General features: G+C 41.8%; 1 protein-coding gene across 2 annotated transcripts; it reads right to left on the bottom strand.

Annotated features, from left to right (window-relative positions):
• Positions 1–1,950: 1,950 nt before the first annotated feature.
• Positions 1,951–14,666, bottom strand: LOC118235982 (nuclear fragile X mental retardation-interacting protein 2-like). 2 transcript variants are annotated; one of them, XM_035433917.1, is made up of 5 exons: positions 14,410–14,666; positions 14,051–14,099; positions 9,350–11,074; positions 8,832–8,864; positions 1,951–8,469 (listed from the first exon to the last, which is right to left on the bottom strand). In XM_035433917.1, exons 3-5 carry the CDS (start codon positions 10,866–10,868, stop codon positions 8,417–8,419), a joined length of 1,605 nt encoding a protein of 534 aa, XP_035289808.1. In that variant the 5' UTR covers positions 10,869–11,074; positions 14,051–14,099; positions 14,410–14,666; the 3' UTR covers positions 1,951–8,416. The 2 variants fall into 2 exon arrangements, with proteins under 2 accessions (XP_035289808.1, XP_035289809.1); XM_035433918.1 differs by lacking the exons at positions 14,051–14,099; positions 14,410–14,666 and adding an exon at positions 13,756–14,025.
• Positions 14,667–19,414: the final 4,748 nt, after the last annotated feature.

Genomic DNA, 19,414 nt, shown 5'->3' with positions numbered 1-19,414 from the left:
CAGAAAGTCTTGTCCTTTATTTTTTCATGCACTATAACCGAAACCACAAAAGTTTTAGATAAACTGGGCTAAATATTAAGCGTTACAGATTAACCTTTCAATTTTGTGGTCGTTTTTGTTATGTTATCAACGGTAGTTTTCGTCTTGGATACACTAATAGACAGCAGTCAGTGTCATACAGATTTTGCCCATTAACTTTCCGACGGTCGTCTAAATTAGGCGATTCAATAGCGCCCTCTCATGACTCAAATTTCAACCGTAGGGTCATTTGTATTGAGGAAAGCCTGACACAATTGCCTTGGACTAATTTGAAACTGTTTTTCATAAGTCTTTTTGGTTGACTACTGAGCCCCGCAGGTGACACTGAATTAGGTTTTTTTTTAATTTTCTATTTTTATTCGTGCCACAAGATATAAATCGTCCGCACGAATTAATGCAAATAGTACGCAAGAGCTATAAATCGTGGGCACGGTTTAATCCAGACTACACAGGTTTAAAGACATAAAACCGTAATTTTACATGCTTGCCGAGTGTCTCCAGAAGCGTCTGTGCTGGGCACAATCACTTGTGTAACACCTGCTGGTATTTACTTTAAGTAGCTAATATACAAGAACTTGTACATTTAGTAAAATATACTTGACAACCAAGTATAAACATATGTATTCTTGAGGAGTATGCTTTCTGTAGGTATTCACCAGCAGTTTTGTACATTCATTTAAATGTCTTGCATGAGGTAATTTGAGGTATTTGACACTTTGATGTGACACAAAGTTTGCATGACATTGTAAGACGGTAAGATTAATAAACACAGGGCCTACATTTACAGACTGTCACTAGCCCACAGCTGTAAATAACAACTGTGTTCTATGTTCCTTGTTTATGTTCATTATGATGCCGCTAAGTGTTTTAAATTCTACCTCTGAATGAGACATAATGCGCTGTTGTCCCGACTTTACATTTCAGCGCTCTTGTCCTCTCTCCAGTACTTAGATGTCAGCCAGCAAGTATTTGGAGTGTTTAGTGGGTCGGACTTTGGAGGGAGAGGGTGGAATGTTTTTTTTTTTTTTCCCAAAATCCAGCACTCTCTAGCTCCATTTTTCCAAACTAACACACTGCACCTTTAAGCGATATATGACACCATATCATAGAAAGTGGAGGGTCCCAAGTTTTCAAAGCACCACCATACCATTGAGACGCTATGTTAGGGGGAGGCATCAGGATAAAAGTGATACATTCACCTGCACGGGCAATAGATAGGAATAGACTGTAATTTGACTAGGTGTACCACAGTTGGACCCCAGCCAACATTTTCTGTAAAGCTTATTTGATATCTGTGATGTCATATCATGTACTGACGGGTTGTACATTTTCCAAATACCCCATGCTAGGAGGATACTATGTCTAGTGGAAGCAGTAAAGCATGACATAGGTCATGCATTCATTTGTACTTGCAGAAAATACTAATGGGTCCCAGGTTTTCAAAATACCTCCATATTGATGCTTCATACAGAGAAGGCAAGAGACCATCATAAACTGGATGCATTTATTAAGCATTAGGGACTTAATCAACCAAATTTTTCTTCTATACAATTGTTTAAAGCCAGCCAAAAACGTCATTTTTGATTACTATTTGATATAACAATACAAAAACACAAGTGATCACTTGTGATCTTGTGTAGTCAGAATTCAGTTCTTCCAGCAAAATATGGCCAACTGCAGTTTCACTGGATAATTACGGCAGCAGATTCAAGCGGGATGGGCTAGAGCGTTTCATAAGGCCAAACCCTCTAGACTCCTGTAAACTACCGAATGCACGTTCACCATTTATAATTTAGTCAACAGCATAATTCAAATGTATTTGTCCTAGAGTACCGAAAATAATCACTTTTGAAACCATAATTGGCAAATATACACAATGTAAATGAGATATGAATAATGAGACTTACCCAGTTTGTTTTTAAATACATTTTAAAACGATTTAATGAGAACAAAAAAGTTAAAAACACTTAGAATTCCACTCGATTTTAGAACATTCGTTTGGACTTTGAAACACATTTACATGCTTCAGAGAAGAAAAACAAAAATAAGGAACATTGATTTACATGGTGACGCATTTGAAACGGAGCAAAAATAAAACCGAAAAACAATTTTCAGATTCACAATTTTCTCTCGTCACCCGAAACGGCAGAATGTGAAACTGTAAAAGAAATGGGGAAAGAAAAAAGAAAAATCCTACTGTTACAGCCTCCTCTAGTTTAGCCATTGAATTTATGTGCACGTTGATTCAATATATATCAACAGGCACTAGTCATGAGTAATGCAGAGACAGAAGAGAGAGATGCTCGGAGGGCAAAGATTGACTTGGCACCAGACGAGTGTGTGGTGAGCGACACAGACACGGCTACACCGGGCTAGCGGAAAAAGAAAAAGGGCGTTCCAAAAATATACTCAAACTAAAAATAAAGCACGTACACACTTCCCTTACACGGACACGTTATGCAACACGTGACATGTCAATGTGACATTTTTCCAGACTCGCAGCATCATTATCATTTTAAAAGAATTATTATTATTATTACATTATTATTTTTAATTCCACAGGAGGCCTAGACAGCAGGAAATGAGACGGGCAAAGAGACGAGCGGGACACACACAGCGTTTAGGAGGCCAGCTTTTCCTGTTACAGACGATCGATAGCTGGATGAAAGAAGCAGCACTTCCGGTATTTGTAACTGTTTATATTTACAAGTCACTCGATCTACTTGGTTTTAATTTTGGATTCGCCCGCGCACGCGCCCGTGCGCTCGACCCAGCGGCGCGTATCCGCAGAGGCCTAGACGCAGCCCCACCCCCGCCCCCGCCCCCCTCCATTGTGCCTCGCTGGCTCCGCCGCACCGCCAAAACATGTCCCGTCCCAGGCTGGCAGTGGGAGCCACTCCTCACCCTCAATGAACCCACGCTTAAAAAGTTATGAAGCCCTCTCCAGCACTTCATCCACTGGTATTAAAGATTCTGCCAAACGCTTCGGCTAATTCACAGTAGAGATATGCGTAACTCCGCCTCCTGACCTGACCTCTGCGCATATTAAGGTGTGTTCTGTCCGCGTCGCCAGGTCTTTGGCTTTGCGTAACGACAAAATGAGAGCAAAATTGCGACCGTCACTTCCATCTTTTCCTAAAGGCTGCCCCTATTCAGACCAGGTCGAGAGAGGTTGCCAGGAACGCTCGTGCTCAAGAAATGGGTCCCGAAAAAAATAAATTGAAGGCCCAATTAATGTCAAATTTTACATAATTAACACTGACTATCCAGTAATTGACTTTCCTTAAATAAAACCCATTCGTTTCCAGGTTGTGACAGACATGCTCTCCTCATTCTGCTCTGAGCAGCAGTGCATTTTAAATCTATACTGTGTATTAAAATAAATTAATAGTAACACACCTGACTAAATGACTAAATTAAGATACAAATACATGTTACTCCGATATTAATGTACTCTCTCATCAGATTACTGTAAAACAGAATGTATTTGTGACTAGCACAGAACCATAAATCAGAGGATGGACTGAATGCAATGTATATACCAGTTAGCCAGGTTATTTAAAATGTAACAATGTAGGATTATCAATAAAGGATAAGCAGATTACATCAGACAAGTTAATAAGCACTGACAGTTTAGTTCAAAATATTTGAAACTTCCTAAAGAAATTTCAGGGGAAGCAACAAAGAAGGGGAAAAGACAAAAAAAAAAAAATACAACCTATTCAAAACGATTTCTGGAAAAAAAAAAAAAAGAAGAAAAAAAAAACAAGACATGGCACGTAAAACTTTGAAAATCATTTCAAATGTAAAGACAAAAAGTAAGCAATTATCAAGTTCATCATTTTCAACATCTGTCCTTTCGAACACAGGCAGACTAAACATGGTAAAACCAGACTCCTGAAACAAAGAAGTTTGCATATCGTCATTTGTGAAAACTCAGCCAGTCATCCAGTCTCACAGGCACAGACACGCGTACGCAGACACACAAGTTCAGGGACTGCACCAACTCTTAACTGCTACCGGCCCGTCATTTAAAGACCACAAAGGCTCTGAAGCCAATGCCTGCCTAAGCATTTTTGTGGCATTTGAATGTCTTCGGGGTATGCAAACACAGACCAAAATTTCTTCAGAATTCCTCAACTTCCTTTCCAAATGCCAATCGCACTCTCATTCGGTCCACTCAAAAGCTTTCCAGAACGGTCCACACACCTTTCTCACACACCTAGACCCACAACTACTAAAATAGCCCCTCATTCCTGGAGCAATTTTTTGGTTTGGAGGTAACATTACCTTTCAGACACATTTTATTCCGCACTTTCCAAATGCATAAATATAACAGTCTGGGTTTGAATTAAATAAGTGCTTTAAAAACATTTTCCCCAGGGAAACTGAATGATTAAACTAAGGAATTAACATTTCCCCTGCATTCTAACCACTAATAATGCATCTCATCCAATACTGGACTCAGCAAAAACCTTTATTTCTCACTATAAAATAAGTTCACAGAACAATGTTTGGGTTAGAAAGGTCTAATGCAAATGCTAAGGCTGACTGATCCATTTTTTTTTTATGCAAGCAACACCATTAGACATGCGCAGAGACCGTTTGTAAATCCAAGACACCTATACAGGAAAGCAATAGATGCAACTTATCAACTTTACAAACCAGGCTTATAAATATTCCATTTCAAAGGAACTACCGTTACAGCCCCCAGGCCAAATATTCTTCCTGTTTTGGGAGGATTTAAAAGAGGTATTGCTTGTACACAAACTAACACTGTGGGGAGGCAAAGAAATGATTTCAGTCATTAAAAATCTTTTATCACTAACTGTGCAAACATAGCTGGTTGTCTACAGCAATTTGATCAATGAGAAAGCCATGATAGATTAATACAAACAAAAATCTCAGCAATATGCAATAACGCAGACAGCTAAAAGCAGTATAAAGATCTACGGTCAGGAACGGGTCCGGTTCTCTTTGATTTTTCTACTGCAGCCAAGGTGCTCCCAGCACACGAGGAGCCCGAGACCGATCTGACCCAAGAGAGAGGAGCACTCTCTAGCACAATAAAAATTCTGAAATGGATTCAGCGTGGTTGAGAACAATAACTACAACTTTCCTAGCCCAGATAACAGTAAATGAGTTCGTTTCTCAGTTCAGAAATCCACCATTTCTTTTGAATATGATTACAGGAGACAAGTAATACTTATGTCCAAGTCCCACAAATTAGTATGCGACATATCAGGAAGCAGTAGTATCTTGAAACAGAAGAATTTTGATTTAATAATAACAATAATAATAAACAAATATAAAATGGAACAGGACAGAAAAAGCAGGCCCTTCTCTGGCACATGCTGAGACAGATGCAGTCCGCACAGAGAGAACATTTTTGTAATGCCTTCCCCCATTATCTCCCCAATTTGGAATGCCGCGTTGCGATCTCGGCAGCCGATGTGGGAGAGAGCAGACGAACGCGCACTCTCTTCTCCCAGGCACGTCACGTGACATCACCAGCTGCTGCTTTTCACGCTGCAGCCCACAAGCCGCGCCTGCGCAGACATGAGTCGGAGGAAGACACTTCACGTGCAGCTTTAGCAAGCAGACCGCAGGCACCTGAATCAGCAGCAGGCGTTCTCTAGATAGTGTTGAGATGTGGAGCCCACCTATGAGCACTAGAACGATAGTGGTGGCTCAGACACCGGAGCTGTCAATAACAAGTTTAACATCAACTTAAACTGAAATTTTAAGAGTGGCGTCTTGGAGGGACCAATGTAGTGCCATTTCTATTGCGCTGATGGCGGCTGTGGTGGGGGTGGGGGGGGGGGGCATTTCTGTAAGACTTGGACTTTCTGACTGCAGGGAATGTGAACCACTTGCTTTCCACCTGCATTTCGAAATGGGAGCAGCAACAGAGCGAAACATGAACACTGCTGAAAACTTAGAGAGACTGGGGGGGGGGGGGGGGGGAACAGCTGCAGCATTAATCCAACTATTGCATTAGCCCTAAACTGACTTAAGCCTCAGCTCACACAGATGCCCTTCGCTGACAACAAAAAAGTCAAGTACGATGCTAACAGGTTCAGACAATTGAAAGCAGTGCAACATGTGCTTATCTGTGGGAAGAGCCAATACCTTGATAACATACGCAACTCAATGCTAAAAGTAGTTTCAAACTGAACCATTTAACTGTAAAATTCCCCCACACCAATTAAATGTGCCCAATGAGAGAAAAAAAAAAAAAAACGAAAAAACTTTTCATTTTTCATTTGGCAATTAAACTTTGCGTTGGTCTATTTTCTAAGGTCATGGCTTTCCTAATTCTACCTGAGTAAATTTTTTTTTTTTCTAATCTTAAACCAGCCCAAAGCCTTTAACGGGGTTAGTATTTCATATACGTTATATTTATATATAGTTGTACTCGTTAACAAAAAAAAAAAAGTTTACATAAAGTGCAAAAACTCTTACGACCAAATGAGTCATGATGGGGATATGAAATTCACAATCTAAAAATAGAAGTGGAGACAGGCACGGCCCTGAAAACTGAAACCGAAACAGTCTGGGAGACAGCAGGATGAATGACGCACCAAACCCACCGCTTGGGGAACAACTCTCAGCAGACTGCGCACACTTCCGTCACGCGTACCCATCGCTGTGCTCCACATAAGGCTCCAGAGAGCTTTCCCCACACAGGCTTCAGTTCAGAAAACGTGGGTGTTATAAACCCAACCCCTTCGTGGGGCTGGCACGGCGTCTTCCCGATTTGTGTTGCAAATATATTCTGCAGGAACCTCGTCTGCTCGGCTACGCACACCGATCAAATGGGTCTGGGCTCATCCCGGACCCGTCTACACCAGTTCTCACTGCCTACATTGTGCAAAAACTCATTCTTAAAACTAATTTTAAAAAAGGATCAAGGACTAATTAATCAATGCAGGATCAAGCTCTTCAGCAGAATTAGTCAAGGGAAATGGTGCAAAACATTGAGATGAAATGAGCCAATTATCCAATGCAAACTTGGGAGACACACCCATGTGCACCAAGATGAAAAGTTACTTTTAACACTTTAGCAACAAAATTTAAGAAACTTGTGTTTCTCAAGCCTTATAGAACGAAGAAATAGTAAAAGATGAAATACAGAAAGCTTTTGTCCTGTCAACCACACACTACCGCACACAGTTCAGGAGACCTCCACAGTCAATCCGGAAATGGAATTCCAATTAGACATGCTTTGAAATGACTGTTACATGAATATTTGTTTTGAGTTTTTGCGGTAAACACAGACCTTCAAACGAACTAAGGTTTTCAAGGGCTTAATTACCTAATAATCAAACAAAACAAAAAAAAAAAAGGTATACATATCAACAGCATTTGCTCCATTTGAATTGTGAAACAGGTCAATTAAGCTGTAAGATGCCCAGGTGGGATTAGAAGATTGCTTCCTCTGCGGTCGAACGTTCCTCTTTCCATCATTCTGGTAATCCATTGCAATGGTGCGCCTTTAGTCGATAAGCCATGAAAGAAAACAAAGTGTCACCAGCTAAAGCTATCCAGTGAGGTCCTTTCTGTCCTGGACAATCTTCTTTCCAAAATATATTTAAGACAACTGTTTTCCCTGTCACTTTCATCATCTACGTAATATTTATAACTCTAGTTTACCTGCAGCAAGACAGGACATCAAATACCTCCTGCCATTTAACTGTTTTGCTTTTTGCTATTAATATCAAGGCATTCTTTCTAAAAGTACATGTCATTTAATTTGTTTTCATTATGAATTCAGACAAGCGCATATATTATTGCATATGTATACACAAGAATACATATACATATATAGACATATTAAACCGATTTGAATTCATAAAGAAACAAAATGACCGAGGCAACCCATTTACGAACAGAGTTGTCTGTCCTCTCTTGACACCAGCAAAACACATTTTAAGGAGGTGCGGCCAACTCTACCCTCGCAAAGGTCGGCGTGGCGAGCTGTGAGCCGTCACAGCGGGAAGTGTCCACGGTTTCCACAGTGTCTGTGATCGCGACCGCTTACGAACAAAGTCTTTGAGCTCAGGCATATTCTGCACCGCGTTCCAGGTGCCGTCTGCACTGTTCTCCAGCAACTCCCCACTGACTCCAGTGCTCAACTTTGCATAAAGGCGTGTTCCACTTCTTCAACACCACCCCCCCCCCCCCCCCAACCCACCCCCCCCTTTTGCTCCTCTGCATTTCACTGCTCAGAACTTCACCTTTTTGTAGTCTTTTGTGGGATACTCCTTTCTTAGTTCCACTACAGAAGTGAGGGTTGCGATTAATTTGAATATTTACTTTGAAAAGGAGCACATGTAGCATTCAGAGCAAGTCCAACTGCAGCTCCCCCTCAACCTCACTGGTCAGGCCTGTCCTTGGTCTCGTCATAAATGATTACTCTTTTTGGATCTGCGGGAGAAAAACAAGAGAGAGCGGGTTCAGTTAAGGCGTGTGGAAGCAGCAAACAAACGTCAGATGATACAAAGCGCTTAAAATAAAAGTTTTCAGTTGTGGACTATGGCATGGAATAATTTGAGGGTTTTTATCAAAACTCCTTGCAAATATTCTTGCTGCAACATACTAGATCAGTTTGTAAAGTTTATTTTGGTGTACAGCAATGTACAGCAAGCAGAAATACAACAACTTTCCCAATGGTATCTGGCCCAAAAAATGTGATTGCTGACACCCAAACACGTTCTGTTGTGCTAAAACACAAAACCACCATGCCCTATTACATCACACAATTTTATACCAATTAAGAAACAACCTACCTTGTTTTTGCAAATTCAAAATATATTCAATTTCTGTTAAAACAAAGAAGGAACAGAAATTAGGTCACACAAATAGGAACACGACTCAGTGTTGCACTGGTCAACCCTAGTTTCTTTCTTTTCCCAAGATAAAATAGAATTGCTGTTTTGGGATATGGGGAATTTCCTAAACAAATCATAACCTTCATAGTTCACTGATAAATAAGGAGATGAGTAACAATGAACAGGTACAACAACTGTCACAAAACCTGTGGATTTCCAGGCAATTTAAACATGACTAATCAGTGATAAAATTCCAGTATTACGCAATACAAATACCACCAGGTGCTCAAGTCTTGAGTACAATTTCAACCATTTTTAAGCTAACATGACAAAAGCAAGAACAATACTTTACGGACCTGATCACGATGTAGTTATTCAAAATGCTCATTTTCCTAATCAAAAGTCAGCTTATGTCAGTGCAGGACATCAACACCTTTGTTTCAAGAAATTCTGACGGGTGCCATAGGGAGAATTACCTTTAGTGTGATAAACTACAGCAGCTTTTAGATCGAACGACCCCCAGCTACACCTTCTGTCAAAGCCCTTGGCCTGGCTCTGCTCTTTGACCAGAGCCAACGCAGAGTCAGTCTGGGAGGCCTGAGGTGGGTCAGCACTGGGGTCTTTAGAAGAAGCGAACACGATTGCACCGAGACTCCCGATCTCGCCTTTGAGCGCGTCCAGTCCCAGAGGGTGGGTCTGCGTCCCACCCCCACTGACAGGCACTGCAGGGGGGCAGGCTTTCAAAACACTGCTAACGGGTAGGGGGCTAGTCCGTTTGTCCGCCGCGTGAGCCGCCGGTGGGAAGGGAGGGCGGTCCCACGTGGGCGGGGACAAACTGGAGTCCTGTGCGGCCGTGGCAACGGGGCACCTCCCCTGAAACGTCACCTCCGCTGCGCTGCCCTCCTTACTCTCCGGCCCAGCGTTGGGCTCATTGATGAAGGACAGCCCCCACTGGTTCCGGAAGATGTCCCCCAAGGCTTTCTGATTTGTCTGAGCAGGAGGCGTGTCCACTTGGCGGGCACTGGGGAGCGCAGGTTGCATATTAGTCGGGGTAAGAGGGTAAACAAAAAGGCTAGACTTTCTCGGTTCGCCAGTGGCTGCCACAGGGGTTGTCGTAGTGCTACTGTCATTGTCAGGAGAGGATGCTACATCGTCGCCCCCTGAGAGAGGAGAGGCCAGCGGTACAGTACTAGCAGCAGTGGTTAAGAGTGGCCCCACTTGGAGGCAGCCATTCCCCTCTCCGGAAATGGGGCCGTTCGTAAAGCTAGCTGAAGTGATGGTTTTCAAAGCGGACATGGGAACCAGCGAGAGCCGTCCGGGCTCCTGAGGTGGGAGGGCGTCGCCCCCGCCGGCCTGGGCTGCCTTGTTGAGGTTCTCCTTGACTTTACTTGCATAACTGATCTTGGGTGAAATTTTAGCACTACTGTTGTCCACGGGGAAAACGGGAGGGGGCTTGAACAAAGTCCACGAGTCCTCTTTCGCGCTCGCCGGGGCGACGAGCCTGGCTTTGCCGGGCCTGTCCTCGAACTTTTTCCCCGGGGCGCCGGCGGCCTTGCCCACCGAGTTTTTGCGCTGCGGCTCCCCCGCCCGCGCGGCTCCGGCTCCGGCCTCGGCCTTGGCGCCGGGCCTGCCGCCGTCCGGACGGGGGGGGCCGGGCGGTTTCTCGGGCTCCGGGCTCGGGGGTCCCGCGTCCGGCCTGGCGGGAGCTGCGCTGCCCTGCTGCATGGTCTCCTCCTCCTCCTCCTGCGGCGCGCTCACGTTCTCCGCGCCCCTGAGGCCGCCGCGTCCCGCCCTGCGTCTCCCGGGAGTGGTGTAGCCGTTCTCGGAGCCGCCGCCGTCATCGTCGAGCGCCGGCTCGCAGGGGTAACCATTGGCGACGCGGCCGGCGCCGAGAGACACGACCCCGTTCGGGAGGGAAAGGGAATCCTTCTTGTCCAGCAATGACTTGCCCTCGTGGGGTGAGCAATCTAAGGGTTTGTCATTCTCGCTGTCCATACTCTTCGTGCATTTACAGCTGCCTCGGCTCCCCGCTGCTGACAGAGTGCTAAAGGCCTTTCCTGGCTTCTTCACTCTCGAGTTAGCAGCGGCTACTCGCAGTGGTCTGCTGCCATTGCGGCTCACGGGATAAAGGGTGCGGGCTGGATCGTTCGCAGAGAGCGTTTTCTCTCCCTCCGTGCTGCTGCCGTTTATTCTTCCATCGCCTGGGAAAGACACGAGCAGAAGTTATTTGAAATGCCACGGGCTGCAGCAAGGCCACAAAGTTCCACCGAGCTGAGCCTTGTGGCTGGCCCTTTCTGCGGAGGACGTGGCGGCTTCCACAAGATAGCGTGGCGCTAGGCTGAATGTTTAGACTGCATGTGTCAGGTGGCGGAAGGCCAGACCCACAGTCACTGTCATATCTGATTTCTCGCATACCTGCCTTTTTGGAAGCCAATTACTCAGGACACTTGCCCTTTTTTAGTCGCCGCAAACATTTATCGTACTTGCGGTTTACACTGGTGTTGGTTTGAGAAACGACCCAGCTAGGGATCCCGCGTAAAATAAATCCGCTATATAATAAATATGGTGATGGCAGCCAAGGCTAAAGTCAGGAATAAAGTACACTGTAAATTTCTCCACAGTGAAATGTTACACCCTGTTCCCAGAACTAAGAGATGAAAGGCAGCTAATGTTCAGAAAGTTGACTGGCACAACACAAATTAATCAATGATTAGCTTTCCAGTCACTTCTCAGCTTCAAAACAGGCAGTGTAAAAAAGGGCAACATACAGTATAGGTGTACACAGACTGCCCAGCGATTGCTGTGCAGTTTACTGCAACTAAGGTCAAATAATTTGATCAAAACAAAGTTTTTATACATTCCTGTGCATTTTAAACTTTTCCAAGAGAGTCCTGAATTGAAAATCATGCCTAACTTGCACCTAAGAACACTGGATGGATGGTAAGAAAGGTCTGCTGCATGTCATATCTTACATCCCTTTTTGACAGGGAGGGTTCAAACATATACCAATACCTGGTACCCACCAGAACCTAACACATTACAAATTCTTTGGTTCAAAAATGCCAATATTTTAAGATCCAAATTCACCAGTTACTCTGCAGGCACTTGTGTGATTGACAGTTACAAAAAAAAAAAAAAAATCAAATGCATTACTTCCTTTGCAACACCGTAGGCTAAAACCTCAATTTGTTCTTGTGACATTATTGAATACCAAGTGAGAAATGCTAGCAAACTAAATGTAGTCTAAACATCCATCACACACTACTGCAATACAACTATTAGTTTAACTAATAAAAAAACTGCCAACTCCAACAATGTATGAAACATTTCAATGTCATATTCCACTCGGACAATAAATAAAAAAACAATTCTAATCTGATAGTCCTACTTTGAAATACCAGCTTCATGGGCAAGGAGATCCCTAAGTGCCGGCTGTCAGCTAAACGGCCGACTGCTTTTACACATATTTAAGGTGCGCTAATCAATTTAATAAAAAAAATGTAATCGTAACAATTTGTCTCCCTGGCTACTTTTCTCACCTGCCTGACTACTCACAAATTTGGGGAAACCTCTTGATGAGTCCCCCTCACTCTTCTTTCATTTGAAAACAAATCAATAGCACCGCAGTACATACCTTAATTCAACGTTTAGTGGCTAAGAATGTGCAAACTGGATGTTCTGGATTTTTTTTTGCTCTACACAATGAGAAAAGTGCTAGGGGGGTACAGAAGCTAAGTCCGTAGGCAAGTAATACAGTCCGTGTATATTAACCTCCTTTTCTACTGGCCCCACTCATTCTGCCTTGCTTCAAGTCCCTGCAAGCTCAGCGATTTTCATAAGAGGCATATTGTGTGTTTTTGGGCAATACATACTACACGATATTTGGAACAACTTGTGAAAGTACAGGTTTAGCTACTTAAAATAATCCAGGTCATTTTGTAAAGACAAGCGGAGTCACGTAGTAGTAGCTAGTCAGCAATTATCTTACAGCCTACATTACCCCTGTGTAAATGAGCTGGACCTTCCGTCGTATTTGGGTAGAAGCTTGCCTGTGAGCTAGTTAGTCCACCTTCTCATTATCTTTTGTGTTTTTTATTTGGTTTTAAGTCAGGAACCCTTTTATTAAGGGTTCCTGACTTAACTACAGCTAGCTAGCCCCATGCCGCTACTGCAAGAATTAGACGAGTTCGCTAACGTTTAGCAATTGCACAACTGATAGCTAACACTGGATGTGTTCATATGATTGACTGAAAAACCTTGTACAGACAGGCTTTTGGTTATCTAGTCTAGCTAACGTTAACTACTTAATGTTAAGAGTAGTGTGTTCGAAGCTTAATTATGTGACCAGCCGATTAGCCAAATATCCATTACTTTCATGTTAATGGTAGCCATCTACCACTAGTCAACGAACGTTTATCACGCATCGTGCAGCTAGTCTATAAATTAACTAGAGTAATGCTAGCTAAATGGTGGATTAAGATATTTCACTACGTCCAACTGACATTGACGTTGCTCCACTTTCAACTGCACGGTTCACATTAAGATAACGACGGGCAACATTTAACGTTATGTTAGTTTGGTTAACGTTAGCTTTCGTGGCCACGCCGGTATAAATTTTACACTACATAAAAATTTAGTGCACGATACTCCCAGAACAGTTAGCTTAACAACATTTGTTCTACCATCGCTTGGGAAATGCTTATTGTATTTGTAATCGGGCGGTCCGAAGACAAATCGGACATTTGAGCGCAACAGGCCCAACAGTACAAATCACAAATGTAGCCAACGGTAGTAGACTAAGCGTCAAGTAGCTTCCTAGCTAGCCACATTCTCAATAGCTCTAACGTTACTCCAACTGTATTAGTCTAAGTGTACACAATACCTCTGGTAAAAATGTCACTTGAAGTGCATTTTCTGTGCCACGGACACACTGGTACAGTTTAGACTTAGCAAATTCCATAGCCGGGTAGCTAGCCAGTAGCTGTGTTTTGTCTATAAAAAAAATACACATCCAACATGGCGGACAGGAAATAGAACCTGACCAGCGACGAACATTCCAGCGGAGCCGGTGTGTTGCTGGAGAGTCGAGCATACACGACTTAATATTGATACATTAATACAATAAAACCCTTATTTTAAGTCGACATAGACAATAAACGATCGAAAAACATATTTACATTGCAGACAGTCCGGCCAGGCGCTGTTAAACCATCATCAAGGAGGAGTCTGAAATGTGAGCAGGAATGATGGTGAAACCGGTGTACAAGGTCAATCTCCATTTAGCCAGTCACTTCTACTAGCTAACTAGTTTACCAAATAACAAACTGTAATGTTAACTAATGCTTTGTGGAAATTAGAAATCTGTTTTACATTGCTGCTGGGAGGCATAGTTTGCCCAGAGGCCAGCAAACTTCCACTCAAATGATTTCCCTTCGGCTCGTCCCTCCACTACTGTTGTCATCTAGCTAGCTAACAAACTAGCTAAAGTCATAGCTAGCTGGCTAACGTGAACTAGCTCGATTGCTGAACATCCGACCTGTTTTCTTCGTCTGCGTTTCCTGGTGCTGGTACTGGCACTGACTTTGATCATTTTTCAGCGATATTTTTGGTCGATTTTGGCTCTTCTCTTCTCCATGATGACAGCGTTTCTCGTGCGCCTGTTCACGGGGCCTTTCTTCCATTGAGGAGCTACAAGCTACAAGTCTTTCTCCGGCTTCCACCAGCATGCACTGTAGCTTTCAGAGCAAGTTGTGTAGAGACTGCCTTACTGCCCAATCAACAGCTGCGATTAGCGGAAGCCGCCCCCCCCCAAGCCGAAGTTCCGTCGCCTGAAAGCAAAGAATGTATGTATGGAAAGCCTTCTGAGCTTTCATTGACTTGTTTTTGATATCAATAATTACATTTTTGCTATAATTCAAATTCTTGATATCAGTAATTCGTTAACTAGTTAAAACGTGTTTTTATATCAAGAATTACTTTTGAACGAGTTATAATTGAAATTCTTGATATCAGGAATTGAATTTTAACTAGTTATAATTCAAGCGTCTTTCCCGTTCATTTCAATGGGACTTTTCATTTTTGATATCAAAATAGGAATTCTTCGTATCAACAATTGAATTGTATTTGGAAACAAAGAATTTAGCAAGTGCAGAAGGGCGTTTAAATCGCATATCGGTTGTGGACATTAATTCTTCTTTGCAGAACACATACCAAAATTTAGTTCAGATTAAGGCTGGGATGCAAAGGACATAGCCTAAGCCTCATCACATTTGACATATTGAACATTCTCCTCGCGTGACATGACATTTTCTTATTATTCATAATTTCATAGACAGATAACAAATTCAGAGTATTCTGTCGGCGAGAATTTTTTTGGCTGGACCGCAGCGGGGCCAGCCCTACACACGCGAATGTCTGTGACTGAGTGAATGAGTGACTGAGTGATGAAGTTACACCATTGGTCGGCCGGATGAAGTGTGTTAGGTCCAGCCATATACTAGGTTTTGACCTGGTCTTATTTTTTTTCTGGCGACAAAACGTGACATTCCTAGTTAGGCAATAGGCAATTATTTATAAAACATACTCACTGCAGGTTTATTCTATGTCCCCTGCTTCTTGAATTTTACAATGCATCTCATTAACGCTATGACAGCTGATATATTGTATAACAAATGACCCAGGAACACTTTAAGCCTTTAAATTTTAAACTCTATGCACACATTTAAACTCTTAAACATATTGGAACACAGAAGAATAGTACTTATATCACTTGTGTTCTTTGTCGTTTGAATAAAAGCCACATTTAAAGAAATAAGAAATATTTTATTTGTTGACTGTGACTAAGCACAACTCTTTATATGACGAATAAGATTTAAGAAAGGCAGACAATAATTAATGAAAAAAAGTCCTGACGTAATTCCTTAGTACAATTCATACCTGTCTTGTTTAATCAAAACCATAAATTTAACAAATAACTATAGCCTATTTTTAAATTTTACTTGTCATAGCATGGCTAAGCTCATAGCTTGCTGATTACAGAGAACTTCCCATGATTCCATTAACAATGGAGCAACTTTAATTTGACAAAATTGTATCAGACTGGCCAACAGATCTAATTTAGCATTAATGAATTTGTTGTAAAGTGAGATAATGTAGTTGTCAAATTACGCCATCAAGTGGCGCTAGTTATTTTTGCCTCCCATTGTTTTCTATTAGAAGGGCAAGACGCAAGCGCAACTCCGAGAGCATGCAGCCTGTTTTCATGTTCAGCTCTGCATTGAAAACGTAATTATAGGCTAAAGGTATAATAATAGATCCAATCATAAACTCCGCAATTTATTGCACATTGTTCCACTCTCCTGTGGTTATCATAGAATAATTATTCTGTGTTTTTCCCTTTTGGTGCTTGGTCCTTTCAGAAAGTAACGCACATGTTGCTCCGCCTTCACTGACACATATAAACGAAGCTCATTAACATCACAACTAGTTGAAATTCAATTAACTACTTCAAATGTAATTCTTGATATGAACATTCTTATTTTAAAAAGTAAAAATGTAATTTTTGATAATCAAGAATTAAAATCATTACTAGTTAAAATGTAATTGTGATATCAAGAATTTGAATTATAGCTAGTTAAAATTGAATTCTAAATAAAATCTTAAATGGCTTGCCATAGTAACAGCTCCTATGCAAGGACTATAACACCTTCAGCAGTCCATAAAAATAATGAATTGTATTTGTAAAAATAATTGTTTTGGTGCCTCTCTCTACAATGTCAGTGAAATGGAGAATAACATTTACTCTTTGATAAAATAATCATAGACAAAATAATCACTGAAGTGACACGGATGTTGAAATACTTTCTTTAGTTTGATTATTACCCCATGTCTTTCATTTGCCAAAGAAAAGCAACATTGACTTGGCACTGTTAAATATACAATAGCCTACACATAGCTGTTTGTGTTATTTCTTTTCCTAATAGCTTAGCATATATATATATATGAAACCCTGAAAGTTAACTGTCCTTTTGAGAGGTGATATGTAGTATTGAAAATCTGCCACTAGAGGGAACCCCAGGGGTTATGTACCATGTACAATATCCTGAGCCATTAATGGTTTCAGAGGTTCAGTACTAATTTCAATTAATAAATTAAATAAATACTTTTAAAGGAAAACATCTTTCAACTCAGAGTCACAACCAACTAGTATTACAGCTACTTATCTTACATGTGATCAAGTCAATGCTGTAAGGAAATATTCAAAACTTTATATGGTGACTTTTGAGTGCTTCTTTAACAGACACTGAGTAATCTCAACCAAGGATAAAACAGTTATCTGATTGCCTTTTGCATTATTATGTAATTTAATCGTAGCCAAACAGTTGAATACCCCTTCAGGGTTTGATGACATTTATTTTTGTCTTGGGCACAAATAATCCCACGCTGTCAGTACAGAGCCAGATACACACTGATTAAATTAAAACACTTTACATACCAGCTAGATAAAAATAGTTCAGTCAGGACAACTCGCATAGTTAGATTAAATATTTTAATGAATATGTAAGTACATTTTTTTGGGTTTGCCGCTGAATGAACTTCGCTTCAGGGAGCACAGTGAGAAATTCCAGAACCCCCCCCCCCCAGTACCTAGAAGCAGATCCAAGCGACTGGTTGTGGCTGGGGTGATGCAGGCTGAGTGCAATTTTGTGCCATAGCAACCAAAGAGTGCAAAAGCAGCGCAAGCAATCGGCAGCACTGGAGAGAGGTCTGACCGCTGGTTAAAAAAAGGCATTCCATTGGTGACGTGCACATGTGACTATATGGTTATGAGAAAATGTGTTGTGTGCATGTGACTGCTTGATTATGGAAACACGGGAGTATGTGATTGCTGAGGTCGTCCATTGCTTGGCTGCAGCGAGAGTTTCCTGACCGAACTTGCTTTGCACATTTTTTGCTGTGCAGGATGTAGAATATATATTTAGCACGTCAAACATAATAAATGAAGCTTTCCTGGTTCCTTCAGTGCTTCGGTGCATAGGAGCCTCTGAATCAGTGATCAGTCAATGAGAAGGGCATTCGGTTATTCACATGTGAAGTGTTGAGGCAGTCCTAACCAGACGACAATTTCAGCAAATGACCCGGCTGGGAACACCAGCTATGGCCAGCCATGTTCCCACGGTGTGTGGTGAAGGCTGAAGGAGGGTGAGGACCCTCAGTCAGGAGTGACCATAACATGAGGAAGTGTCAATTATCATTGACAGCTGTCAGAGTGATGAGCTGCCTGTGCACTGGAGACAGATTACCACCCACAAGAAATAACAAGTGCAGTGTGTGTGTGTGTGTGTGTGTATTCAGTCCTCTCATATGTATGACAGTTCATTGGGCTTTGAATTGGTCACTTACTTGCTAGTGACTTGTATGCTTTGCCTCACTCTCAGCTGGCTACTGAAATGCTACGCAACTTTGAACAGCTGCATGGCTGCGTACAATGTATATATTTTTAACCAATCTGTTATTTTTGAAATGTACTGAATATGCACACACTGCACCACATCTTTTCTGTATTTTTGATTGGAAAACAAACAAAAAATCTCAATGAAGGCATATTGAAAAACATTCCATTTTTTTCCCCACTTATAATGTAGCTGCCATGTTTTGATAAAGTTTTGACGTGCAGCAGAAGTGATCACTGCATCCAGGCTTTCATATGTACCATGACAATCTTTGGACAAAATGGAAGCGTGCATAATCATGAACTATGAGAAACTGAAATGTGAGTGAAATGAGCAGTGAAACAGTGCTTTCTTAACTGAGTAGGATTTCAGATTATTCTTTAAATTGTGTTAAAAACACACATTGATTTGGCTTCAAATCAATTGACAAGACAAATTGCCCTGTTCAGTTTCCTGGTTGTCTAACTAATTACTATTTACAGTACCGTTGAGTGTGTTGTTCTGAATACTGTATATACTTGAAGAATGTGCTAAATTGATGTGTGATCATGCTGCAAACTGAACCCAACCTTCCCTGCTTTTTTTTATTATATTAATATTCTTGTATAAAGAACTTTTTATATTGACCAAACAAAAAACAAAACAAAAAAACACAAAAAACAGGTCCTGTATTTTCAGTATGGGCATGCTGTGCTCGGAAGCTTTATTAGTCTAACTGCCAATATTTGTATTTTTGGTAAGTGGAAGACAGGTCAGGAGGCAGTATGGGCCAGTACACATTCTTGAGGTATAACTAGGAGTATCCACTGGACATGTTGTGGCATTGCAGTCCTGAAAAATGCAGGCAATTGCTGTTCAGTCAGCCGGGCTGTAAATCACTGATCAGAGGGACCATTGTTATTATCCTGGAGTGAAAATGAACAGGGTTTAATTGTACCACATTGGTGGGGGTAACCCACATTCAGAGGACTGGTAATAAAGGAAAAGAATATACTTGTTATAAGAGCCTTTGGTAAGTGTAATGCACTTTTGAATGACAAAATTGGCATCCTTCTTAAAATTTTGCAGTTAGCAGCCCATGTGTCCATC

The sequence above is a fragment of the Anguilla anguilla genome, chromosome 9 (genome assembly GCF_013347855.1).
Source record: "Anguilla anguilla isolate fAngAng1 chromosome 9, fAngAng1.pri, whole genome shotgun sequence".
Classification (NCBI taxonomy): Eukaryota; Metazoa; Chordata; class Actinopteri; order Anguilliformes; family Anguillidae; genus Anguilla; species Anguilla anguilla.
This window is presented reverse-complemented; position numbering and strand designations above follow the sequence as displayed.